General features: G+C 41.5%; 1 protein-coding gene across 1 annotated transcript in view; it reads left to right on the top strand.

Moving 5' to 3' along the window:
* LOC311120752 (guanine nucleotide-binding protein G(olf) subunit alpha-like) overlaps nt 1-11281 on the top strand; it is a gene marked incomplete at its 3' end in the record, with an annotated part of 102427 nt that extends 91146 nt beyond the window's left edge. The window contains exon 6 of the mRNA XM_084195327.1: nt 11153-11281. Coding sequence (XP_084051453.1) covers nt 11153-11281 — 129 coding nt within the window. The remainder of the gene's footprint in view (nt 1-11152) is intronic.
* Between the last annotated feature and the right edge of the window lie 2206 nt (nt 11282-13487).

Genomic DNA, 13487 nt, shown 5'->3' on the forward strand with positions numbered 1-13487 from the left:
GAATACTTATGTAAATAAGGTATTTAAGTTTATTTAATTTTATAAATTTGAAAAAAACTCTAAACCTGTTGTCACGTTGTCATTATTAGGTATTGTGTGTAGATTGATGAGGAAAAAATCAATTGAATCCATTTTAGAATAAGGCTGTAACGCAACAAAATGTGAAAAAGTGAAGGGGTCTGAATACTTTCTGAAGGCACTGTATCTCTCTCTGTGTCTGTTTGTCTCTCTCCCCACCCTCACGCTCTCTCCCCACCCTCACGCTCTCTCACTCCCTCACGCTCGCTCCCCCCTCTTTCTCTCTGTCTGTCTCTCTCTCACTCCCTCACGCTCTTTCCCCCCTCTTTCTCTCTGTGTCTGTTTGTCTCTCTCGCTCTCCCTCACGCTCTCTCCCCACCCTCACGCTCTCTCCCCACCCTGACGCTCTCTCCCCCCTCTTTCTCTCTGTGTCTGTTTGTCTCTCTCCCCACCCTCACGCTCTCTCCCCACCCTCACGCTCTCTCCCCCCTCTTTCTCTCTGTGTCTGTTTGTCTCTCTCGCTCTCCCTCACGCTCTCTCCCCCTCCCTCACGCTCTCTCCCCACCCTCTTTCTCGCTCTCTCTCTGCTAGGAAGACAATGAGATGGGGCACAATCTGCCTGTACTGTGTGTGTGTGTGTGTGGGGTCAGGATCGAGGTCTGCTGTGTTGTTCTGTGCTGTAGCTCAGGGTCTATATATATAGTAGGACAGGCTCTGGTCTATATCTATAGTGGGTCTGGTCTATATCTATAGTAGGACAGGCTCTGGTCTATATCTATAGTGGGTCTGGTCTATATCTATAGTGGGTCTGGTCTATATCTATAGTAGGACAGGCTCTGGTCTATATCTATAGTGGGTCTGGTCTATATCTATAGTAGGACAGGGTCTGGTCTGTATCTATAGTAGGACAGGCTCTGGTCTATATCTATAGTGGGTCTGGTCTATATATATAGTGGGTCTGGTCTATATCTATAGTAGGACAGGCTCTGGTCTATATCTATAGTAGGACAGGCTCTGGTCTATCTATAGTAGGACAGGCTCTGGTCTATATCTATAGTGGGTCTGGTTATATCTATAGTGGGTCTGGTCTATATCTATAGTAGGACAGGGTCTGGTCTATATCTATAGTGGCTCTGGTCTATATCTATAGTGGCTCTGGTCTATATCTATAGTGGGTCTGGTCTATATCTATAGTGGGTCTGGTCTATATCTATAGTAGGACAGGCTCTGGTCTATATCTTTAGTGGGTCTGGTCTATATCTATAGTAGGACAGGGTCTGGTCTATATCTATAGTGGCTCTGGTCTATATCTATAGTGGCTCTGGTCTATATCTATAGTGGCTCTGGTCTATGTCTATAGTGGCTCTGGTCTATATCTATAGTGGGTCTGGTCTATATCTATTTTGGGTCTGGTCTATATCTATAGTGGGTCTGGTCTATATCTATAGTGGGTCTGGTCTATATCTATAGTAGGACAGGCTCTGGTCTATATCTATAGTGGGTCTGGTCTATATCTATAGTGGGTCTGGTCTATATCTATAGTGGGTCTGGTCTATATCTATAGTGGCTCTGGTCTATATCTATAGTGGCTCTGGTCTATATCTATAGTGGCTCTGGTCTATATCTATAGTGGGTCTGGTCTATATCTATAGTGGATCTGGTCTATCTATAGTGGGTCTGGTCTATATCTATAGTGGGTCTGGTCTATATCTATAGTGGGTCTGGTCTATATCTATAGTAGGACAGGCTCTGGTCTATATCTATAGTGGGTCTGGTCTATATCTATAGTGGGTCTGGTCTATATCTATAGTGGGTCTGGTCTATATCTATAGTAGGACAGGGTCTGGTCTATATCTATAGTGGGTCTGGTCTATATCTATAGTGGGTCTGGTCTAATAATATAATAATAATATGCCATTTAGCAGACGCTTTTATCCAAAGCGACTTACAGTCGTGCGTGCATACATTTTTTTGTGTATGGGTGGTCCCGAGGTTCGAACCCACTACCTTGGCGTTACAAGCGCCGTGCTCTACCAGCTGAGCTACAGAGGACCACAGAGGTCTATATCTATAGTGGGTCTGGTCTATATCTATAGTGGGTCTGGTCTATATCTATAGTAGGACAGGCTCTGGTCTATATCTATAGTGGGTCTGGTCTATATCTATAGTGGGTCTGGTCTATATTCTATAGTGGGTCTGGTCTATATCTATAGTGGGTCTGGTCTATATCTATAGTGGGTCTGGTCTATATCTATAGTAGGACAGGGTCTGGTCTATATCTATAGTAGGACAGGGTCTGGTCTATATCTATAGTGGCTCTGGTCTATATCTATAGTGGGTCTGGTCTGTATCTATAGTGGGTCTGGTCTATATCTATAGTGGGTCTGGTCTATATCTATAGTGGGTCTGGTCTATATCTATAGTGGGTCTGGTCTATATCTATAGTAGGACAGGGTCTGGTCTATATCTATAGTGGGTCTGGTCTATATCTATAGTGGGTCTGGTCTATATCTATAGTGGGTCTGGTCTATATCTATAGTGGGTCTGGTCTATATATATATATAGTAGGACAGGCTCTGGTCTATATCTATAGTGGGTCTGGTCTATATATATAGTAGGACAGGCTCTGGTCTATATATATAGTGGGTCTGGTCTATATATATATATAGTAGGACAGGGTCTGGTCTATATCTATAGTAGGACAGGCTCTGGTCTATATCTATAGTGGGTCTGGTCTATATCTATAGTGGGTCTGGTCTATATCTATAGTAGGACAGGCTCTGGTCTATATCTATAGTGGGTCTGGTCTATATCTATAGTAGGACAGGCTCTGGTCTATATCTATAGTGGGTCTGGTCTATATATATATATATAGTAGGACAGGCTCTGGTCTATATCTATAGTGGGTCTGGTCTATATCTATAGTAGGACAGGCTCTGGTCTATATCTATAGTGGGTCTGGTCTATATATATAGTAGGACAGGCTCTGGTCTATATATATAGTGGGTCTGGTCTATATATATATAGTAGGACAGGGTCTGGTCTATATCTATAGTAGGACAGGCTCTGGTCTATATCTATAGTGGGTCTGGTCTATATCTATAGTGGGTCTGGTCTATATCTATAGTAGGACAGGCTCTGGTCTATATCTATAGTGGGTCTGGTCTATATCTATAGTAGGACAGGCTCTGGTCTATATCTATAGTGGGTCTGGTCTATATATATATATATAGTAGGACAGGCTCTGGTCTATATCTATAGTGGGTCTGGTCTATATATATAGTAGGACAGGCTCTGGTCTATATCTATAGTGGGTCTGGTCTATATCTATAGTAGGACAGGGTCTGGTCTATATCTATAGTGGGTCTGGTCTATATCTATAGTAGGACAGGGTCTGGTCTATATCTATAGTGGGTCTGGTCTATATCTATAGTGGGTCTGGTCTATATCTATAGTGGGTCTGGTCTATATCTATAGTGGGTCTGGTCTATATATATAGTAGGACAGGCTCTGGTCTATATATATAGTGGGTCTGGTCTATATATATAGTAGGACAGGGTCTGGTCTATATCTATAGTAGGACAGGCTCTGGTCTATATCTTTAGTGGGTCTGGTCTTAATCTATAGTGGGTCTGGTCTATATCTATAGTAGGACAGGCTCTGGTCTATATCTATAGTGGGTCTGGTCTATATCTATAGTAGGACAGGCTCTGGTCTATATCTATAGTGGGTCTGGTCTATATATATATATAGTAGGACAGGCTCTGGTCTATATCTATAGTGGGTCTGGTCTATATATATAGTAGGACAGGCTCTGGTCTATATCTATAGTGGGTCTGGTCTATATCTATAGTAGGACAGGGTCTGGTCTATATCTATAGTGGGTCTGGTCTATATCTATAGTAGGACAGGGTCTGGTCTATATCTATAGTGGGTCTGGTCTATATCTATAGTGGGTCTGGTCTATATCTATAGTGGGTCTGGTCTATATCTATAGTGGGTCTGGTCTATATCTATAGTGGGTCTGGTCTGTATCTATAGTGGGTCTGGTCTATATCTATAGTAGGACAGGCTCTGGTCTATATCTATAGTGGGTCTGGTCTATATATATAGTAGGACAGGCTCTGGTCTATATCTATAGTGGGTCTGGTCTATATATATATATATATATATATATATATAGTAGGACAGGCTCTGGTCTATATCTATAGTGTGTCTGGTCTATATATATAGTAGGACAGGCTCTGGTCTATATCTATAGTGGGTCTGGTCTATATCTATAGTAGGACAGGCTTTGGTCTGTATCTATAGTAGGACAGGCTCTGGTCTATATCTATAGTGGGTCTGGTATATATCTATAGTGGGTCTGGTCTATATCTATAGTGGGTCTGGTCTATATCTATAGTGGGTCTGGTCTATATCTATAGTGGGTCTGGTCTGTATCTATAGTGGGTCTGGTCTATATCTATAGTAGGACAGGCTCTGGTCTATATCTATAGTGGGTCTGGTCTATATATATAGTAGGACAGGCTCTGGTCTATATCTATAGTGGGTCTGGTCTATATCTATAGTGGGTCTGGTCTATATCTATAGTGGGTCTGGTCTATATCTATAGTGGGTCTGGTCTGTATCTATAGTAGGACAGGGTCTGGTCTGTATATATAGTAGGACAGGCTCTGGTCTATATCTATAGTGGGTCTGGTCTATATCTATAGTAGGACAGGGTCTGGTCTATATCTATAGTGGGTCTGGTCTATATCTATAGTGGGTCTGGTCTATATCTATAGTGGGTCTGGTCTATATCTATAGTGGGTCTGGTCTATATCTATAGTGGGTCTGGTCTATATCTATAGTAGGACAGGGTCTGGTCTGTATCTATAGTGGGTCTGGTCTATATCTATAGTGGGTCTGGTCTATATCTATAGTGGGTCTGGTCTATATCTATAGTAGGACAGGCTCTGGTCTGTATCTATAGTGGGTCTGGTCTATATCTATAGTGGGTCTGGTCTATATCTATAGTGGGTCTGGTCTATATCTATAGTGGGTCTGGTCTATATCTATAGTAGGACAGGCTCTGGTCTATATCTATAGTGGGTCTGGTCTATATATATAGTGGCTCTGGTCTATATCTATAGTGGGTCTGGTCTATATCTATAGTGGGTCTGGTCTATATCTATAGTAGGACAGGGTCTGGTCTATATCTATAGTGGGTCTGGTCTATATCTATAGTGGGTCTGGTCTATATCTATAGTGGGTCTGGTCTATATCTATAGTGGGTCTGGTCTATATCTATAGTGGGTCTGGTCTATATCTATAGTGGGTCTGGTCTATATCTATAGTAGGACAGGGTCTGGTCTGTATCTATAGTGGGTCTGGTCTATATATATAGTAGGACAGGCTCTGGTCTGTATCTATAGTAGGACAGGGTCTGGTCTATATCTATAGTAGGACAGGCTCTGGTCTATATCTATAGTGGGTCTGGTCTATATCTATAGTGGGTCTGGTCTATATCTATAGTAGGACAGGGTCTGGTCTATATCTATAGTAGGACAGGCTCTGGTCTATATCTATAATGGGTCTGGTCTATATCTATAGTGGGTCTGGTCTATATCTATAGTGGGTCTGGTCTATATCTGTAGTGGGTCTGGTCTATATCTATAGTGGGTCTGGTCTATATCTATAGTGGGTCTGGTCTGTATCTATAGTGGGTCTGGTCTATATATATAGTAGGACAGGCTCTGGTCTATATCTATAGTAGGACAGGGTCTGGTCTGTATCTATAGTGGGTCTGGTCTATATCTATAGTGGGTCTGGTCTATATCTATAGTTGGTCTGGTCTATATCTATAGTGGGTCTGGTCTATATCTATAGTGGGTCTGGTCTATATCTATAGTGGGTCTGGTCTATATCTATAGTAGGACAGGGTCTGGTCTGTATCTATAGTAGGACAGGGTCTGGTCTATATCTATAGTAGGACAGGCTCTGGTCTATATCTATAGTGGCTCTGGTCTATATCTATAGTGGGTCTGGTCTATATCTATAGTAGGACAGGCTCTGGTCTATATCTGTAGTAGGACAGGCTCTGGTCTGTATCTATAGTAGGACAGGGTCTGGTCTATATATATAGTGGGTCTGGTCTATATCTATAGTGGGTCTGGTCTATATCTATAGTAGGACAGGCTCTGGTCTATATCTATAGTGGCTCTGGTCTATATCTATAGTGGGTCTGGTCTATATCTATAGTAGGACAGGGTCTGGTCTATGTCTATAGTGGGTCTGGTCTATATATATAGTAGGACAGGGTCTGGTCTATATCTATAGTGGGTCTGGTCTATATCTATAGTGGGTCTGGTCTATATCTATAGTGGGTCTGGTCTATATCTATAGTAGGACAGGCTCTGGTCTATATCTATAGTGGGTCTGGTCTATATCTATAGTAGGACAGGCTCTGGTCTATATCTATAGTGGGTCTGGTCTATATCTATAGTAGGACAGGCTCTGGTCTATATCTATAGTGGGTCTGGTCTATATCTATAGTGGGTCTGGTCTATATCTATAGTGGGTCTGGTCTATATCTATAGTAGGACAGGCTCTGGTCTGTATATATAGTAGGACAGTCTCTGGTCTAGATTCTAGGTCACTTTCTGGGGCAATGGGCCAGGGTCTGTGCTGTGTTAATGGGTCCTATTCATAAGGTCACAAACAGAAAATTAAAACGAGAATGTATTAATCCAAGTAGTCCTTCTCAGTTTCAGTCTTTCTTCTGTCTGGTGTCTAATGAACCCTCTTGGTCTGGGCCTGAGAACAGTACATCAGTAGAGACAGTACATCAGTAGAGACAGTACATCAGTAGTCACAGTACATCAGTAGAGACAGTACATCAGTAGAGACAGTACATCAGTAGTCACAGTACATCAGTAGTCACAGTACATCAGTAGTCACAGTACATCAGTAGTCACAGTACATCAGTAGAGACAGTACATCAGTAGTCACAGTACATCAGTAGACACAGTACACCAGTAGTCACAGTGCATCAGTAGTCACAGTACATCAGTAGAGACATTACATCAGTAGTCACAGTACATCAGTAGACACAGTACACCAGTAGACACAGTACATCAGTAATCCCAGTACATCAGTAGTCACAGTACACCAGTAGTCACAGTGCATCAGTAGTCACAGTACATCAGTAGTCACAGTACATCAGTAGTCACAGTACACCGGTAGTCACAGTGCATCGGTAGTCACAGTACACCAGTAGTCACAGTGCATCAGTAGACACAGTACATCAGTAGACACAGTACATCAGTAGACACAGTACATCAGTAGACACAGTACATCAGTAGACACAGTACATCAGTAGTCACAGTACATCAGTAGACACAGTACACCAGTAGACACAGTACATCAGTAGTCACAGTACATCAGTAGACACAGTACATCAGTAGAGACAGTACATCAGTAGACACAGCACATCAGTAGACACAGTACATCAGTAGTCACAGTACATCAGTAGACACAGTACATCAGTAGACACAGTACATCAGTAGTCACAGTACATCAGTAGACACAGTACACCAGTAGTCACAGTACATCAGTAGTCACAGTACATCAGTAGACACAGTACACCAGTAGACACAGTACACCAGTAGTCACAGTACATCAGAAAATCAGTAGTCACAGTACACCAGTAGTCACAGTACACCAGTAGTCACAGTACATCAGTAGACACAGTACATCAGTAGTCACAGTACATCAGTAGACACAGTACATCAGTAGTCACAGTACACCAGTAGTCACAGTACATCAGTAGACACAGTACACCAGTAGTCACAGTACATCAGTAGTCACAGTACATCAGTAGTCACAGTACATCAGTAGTCACAGTACACCAGTAGACACAGTACATCAGTAGACACAGTACATCAGTAGTCACAGTACATCAGTAGACACAGTACATCAGTAGTCACAGTGCATCAGTAGACACAGTACACCAGTAGACACAGTACACCAGTAGTCACAGTACATCAGTAGTCACAGTGCATCAGTAGACACAGTACATCAGTAGACACAGTACATCAGTAGACACAGTACATCAGTAGTCACAGTACATCAGTAGACACAGTATATCAGTAGTCACAGTACATCAGTAGTCACAGTACATCAGTAGACACAGTACATCAGTAGACACAGTACATCAGTAGTCACAGTACATCAGTAGTCACAGTACATCAGTAGACACAGTACACCAGTAGTCACAGTACATCAGTAGTCACAGTACATCAGTAGACACAGTACATCAGTAGTCACAGTACATCAGTAGACACAGTACACCAGTAGTCACAGTACATCAGTAGACACAGTACACCAGTAGTCACATTACACCAGTAGTCACAGTACATCGGTAGTCACAGTACATCAGTAGACAAAGTACATCAGTAGTCACAGTACATCAGTACATCAGTAGACACAGTACATCAGTAGTCACAGTACATCGGTAGTCACAGTACATCAGTACATCAGTAGTCACAGTACATCAGTAGACACAGTACATCAGTAGTCACAGTACATCAGTAGACACAGTACACCAGTAGACACAGTACACCAGTAGTCACAGTACACCAGTAGTCACAGTACACCAGTAGTCACAGTACACCAGTAGTCACAGGACATCAGTAGTCACAGTACATCAGTAGACACAGTACATCAGTAGTCACAGTACATCAGTAGTCACAGTACATCAGTAGTCACAGTACACCAGTAGTCACAGTACACCAGTAGTCACAGTACACCAGTAGTCACAGTACATCAGTAGTCACAGTACACCAGTAGTCACAGTACATCAGTAGACACAGTACATCAGTAGTCACAGTACATCAGTACATCAGTAGACACAGTACATCAGTAGTCACAGTACATCGGTAGTCACAGTACATCAGTACATCAGTAGTCACAGTACATCAGTAGACACAGTACATCAGTAGTCACAGTACATCAGTAGACACAGTACACCAGTAGACACAGTACACCAGTAGTCACAGTACACCAGTAGTCACAGGACATCAGTAGTCACAGGACATCAGTAGTCACAGTACATCAGTAGTCACAGTACATCAGTAGACACAGTACATCAGTAGTCACAGTACATCAGTAGTCACAGTACATCAGTAGTCACAGTACACCAGTAGTCACAGTACACCAGTAGTCACAGTACATCAGTAGTCACAGTACACCAGTAGTCACAGTACACCAGTAGTCACAGTACACCAGTAGTCACAGTACACCAGTAGTCACAGTACACCAGTAGTCACAGTACATCAGTAGTCACAGTACATCAGTAGACACAGTACATCAGTAGACACGGTACTGTCTGGAGAAGAGTCTGTGTTGCTGGGCCTTTATTCATAAAGCATCAGAGCAGGACTGCTGACCTAGGATCAGGTACCCCCTGTCAATATAATCGTATTCATTATGATCTAAAATGGAAACACTGTGAGACACACAGAGACATACTAAATCAGCACTAACATCAGTAACAGCTAACCTCCATCCACAATAACCATCTTATGTAATCAACCCAACTAGACATACAGAAATAACCCCTACAGCGTGAGCAGGCCTGCCCTCTGGTTGCAGCGACCGGTACTGACACAGCCCTGCCTTTACCCACCCAGGGAGCAGGCCTGCCCTCTGGTGGCAGCGACCGGTACTGACACAGCCCTGCCTTTACCTACCTAGACACACCAGACACAAGGGACCAGGGTTCAAATCAAATCACATTTTATTTGTCACATGCGCCGAATACAACAGGTGTAGACCTTACCGTGAAATGCTTACTGACAAGCCCTCAACCAACAATGCAGTTCAGGAAATGGGAGTTAAGAAAATATTTACTAAATAAACTAAAGTAAAAAGTAACACAAGAAAACGACTTCTTATAAGTCCCTTAAGTCATTTGTCCTTTGTGCTCAAAACACCCATTGATTATTCAAATAATTGTCGCTGCTGCCGGGTTTTTTTTCTCCATCACTCACAACCGGAGATATTAACATTTAATATTCATCCATTGTCTGCCATGTTTTTGGATGACGTGATTACGTGGTCACTGCTCCCTGTGTGCGCTGAGTGCTAGGGTGCATGATAGGGTGCATGCTAGGGTGCATGCTAGGGTGCATGTGATGCTGCTCCCCATAAAAAACAGATGCAACCCGGGATATAGGTAGTTCATGATGTGGCTTTTATGCGAACGGGAGTAGATTACCTTGAAAACAACGTGTGGACATCTTAGACGCAGTCTCCAGATGTTATTGTACCTCAGTGAGACACAGAGACGTGGCGACTGACTGGCAGATATACTGTGTGTTTATATGATGTCTATGGGGGTTTTCCTCTGCAGAACAATATGTCAATATCTCTGTTGAAACAACTGTTTTATACTGAATGACATGAATGATAGTTGTATTATAGTGAATGACATGAATGATAGTTGTTATACGGAATGACATTAATGATATTTTATATTATACAGAATGACATGAATGATAGTTGTGTTATGCGGAATGACATGAATGATAACCATGTTAAACAGAATGATAACCATGTTAAACAGAATGACAACCATGTTAAACAGAATGATAACATGTTAAACAGAATGATAACCATGTTAAACAGAATGATAACCATGTTAAACAGAATGACAACCATGTTAAACAGAATGATAACCATGTTAAACAGAATGACAACCATGTTAAACAGAATGATAACCATGTTAAACAGAATGACAACCATGTTAAACAGAATGATAACCATGTTAAACAGAATGATAACCATGTTAAACAGAATGATAACCATGTTAAACAGAATGATAACATGTTAAACAGAATGATAACCATGTTAAACAGAATGATAACCATGTTAAACAGAATGACAACCATGTTAAACAGAATGATAACATGTTAAACAGAATGACAACCATGTTAAACAGAATGACAACCATGTTAAACAGAATGATAACCATGTTAAACAGAATGATAACCATGTTAAACAGAATGACAACCATGTTAAACAGAATGATAACCATGTTAAACAGAATGACATGAGTGATAACGGTGTGTGTGTGTGTGTGTCTCTGCAGTTTCCTGGACAGAATTGACTCAGTAAGACAAGGAGACTACACTCCCACAGACCAGGACCTGCTACGATGCAGAGTGTTAACTTCAGGGATATTCGAGACGCGATTCCAAGTAGACAAAGTCAACTTTCAGTAAGTATATTTTACTCTGTCTCTCTCTCTTTCTCTCTCGCTCTCTCTCTCTCTCTCTGTGTCTCTCTCGCTCTCTCTCTCTCTCTCTCTCTGTGTCTCTCTCTCTCTCTGTGTCTCTCTCGCTCTCTCTGTGTCTCTCTCTCTGTCTCTCTCTCGCTCTCTCTGTCTCTCTCTCTCTCTCTCTCTGTCTCTCTCTCTCTCTCTCTCTCTGTGTCTCTGTGTGTCTCGCTCTCTCTCTCTCTCTCTCTCTCTCGCTCGCTCTCTGTGTCTCTCTCGCTCTCTCGCTCTCTCTCTCTCGCTCTCTCTGTGTCTCTGTGTTTCTCTCTCTCTCTCTCTCTCTGTGTCTCTCTCTCGGTCTCTCTGTGTCTCTCTCTCGGTCGGTCTCTCGGTCTCTCTGTGTCGGTCTCTCGGTCTCTCTGTGTCGGTCTCTCGGTCTCTCTGTGTCGGTCTCTCTCTCTCTGTCTCTCTCTGTCTCGCCGTGTCTGGCAAATTCAAATTCAAGCTGCTTTATTGGCATGAAAAACATTGCGTCAATATTGCCAAAGCAACAATGTATACAATATACATTGTAATCAAATAATAAAGAATAATAATATAAAATGGTAGTAAATAATAATAATAAATAAATAAATAACAACAATAAAATGGTAACAGTCAATAGTAGAAATATAATACATAGAAAAGGCTAAACATGGAAAATGAAACTATAACTAATTTATTCGCTACCGGTCAAAAGTTTTAGAACACCTACTCATTCAAGGGTTTTTCTTTATTTTTACTATTTTCTACATTGTAGAATAATAGTGAAGACATCAAAACTATGAAATAACACATATGGAATCATGTAGTAACCAAAAAAGTGTAAAACAAATATATATTTTATATTTGAGATTCTTCAAAGTAGCCACCCTTTGTCTTGATGACAGCTTTGCACACTCTTGGCATTCTCTCAACCAGCTTCACTTGGAATGCTTTTCCAAAAGCCTTGAAGGAGTTACCGAATATGCTGAGCACTTGTTGGCTGCTTATGTGTTATTTAATAGTTTTTCATGTCTTCACTATCATTTTACAATGTAGAAAATAGTAAAAATTAAGAAAAACCCTTGAATGAATAGGTGTTCTAAAACTTTTGACCGGTAGTGTAACTAACTGTCATCATACCTTTACATCAGTACTACAACTACCATCATCATTACTACCACTACTACCACCACCATCACTACACTGCTATCATTACCATCACCCCTACTACCATCATCATTACTACTACTACTACCACCACCATCATTAAACTGCTATCATTACCATCACCCCTACTACCATCATCATCACTACTACTACTACCACCACCACCATTAAACTGCTATCATTACCATCACCCCTACTACCATCATCATTACTACTACTACTACTACCACCATCATTAAACTGCTATCATTACCATCACCCCTACTACCATCATCATTACTACTACTACTACCACCACCATCATTAAACTGCTATCATTACCATCACCCCTACTACCATCATCATTACTACCACTACTACCACCACCATCATTAAACTGCTATCATTACCATCACCCCTACTACCATCATCATTACTACTACTACTACTACTACCATCATTAAACTGCTATCATTACCATCACCCCTACTACCATCATCATTACTACTACTACTACTACCACCACCATCATTAAACTGCTATCATTACCATCACCCCTACTACCATCATCATTACTACTACTACTACCACCATCATTAAACTGCTGTCAATACCATCACCCCTACTACCATCATCATTACTACTACTACTACCACCACCATCATTAAACTGCTATCAATACCATCACCCCTACTACTATCATCATTACTACTACTACTACCACCACCATCATTAAACTAATATCATTACCATCACCCCTACTACCCATCATCATTACTACTACTACTACCACCACCATCATTAAACTGCTATCATTACCATCACCACTACTACCATCATCATTACTACTACTACCACCACCATCATTAAACTGCTATCATTACCATCACCCCTACTACCATCATCATTACTACTACTACCACCACCATCACTAAACTGATATCATTACCATCACCCCTACTACCATCATCATTACTACTACTACCACCACCATCACTAAACTGATATCATTACCATCACCCCTACTACCATCATCATT

The sequence above is a fragment of the Coregonus lavaretus genome (assembly GCF_964263955.1).
Source record: "Coregonus lavaretus genome assembly, contig: HAP1_SCAFFOLD_436, whole genome shotgun sequence".
Classification (NCBI taxonomy): domain Eukaryota; kingdom Metazoa; phylum Chordata; class Actinopteri; order Salmoniformes; family Salmonidae; genus Coregonus; species Coregonus lavaretus.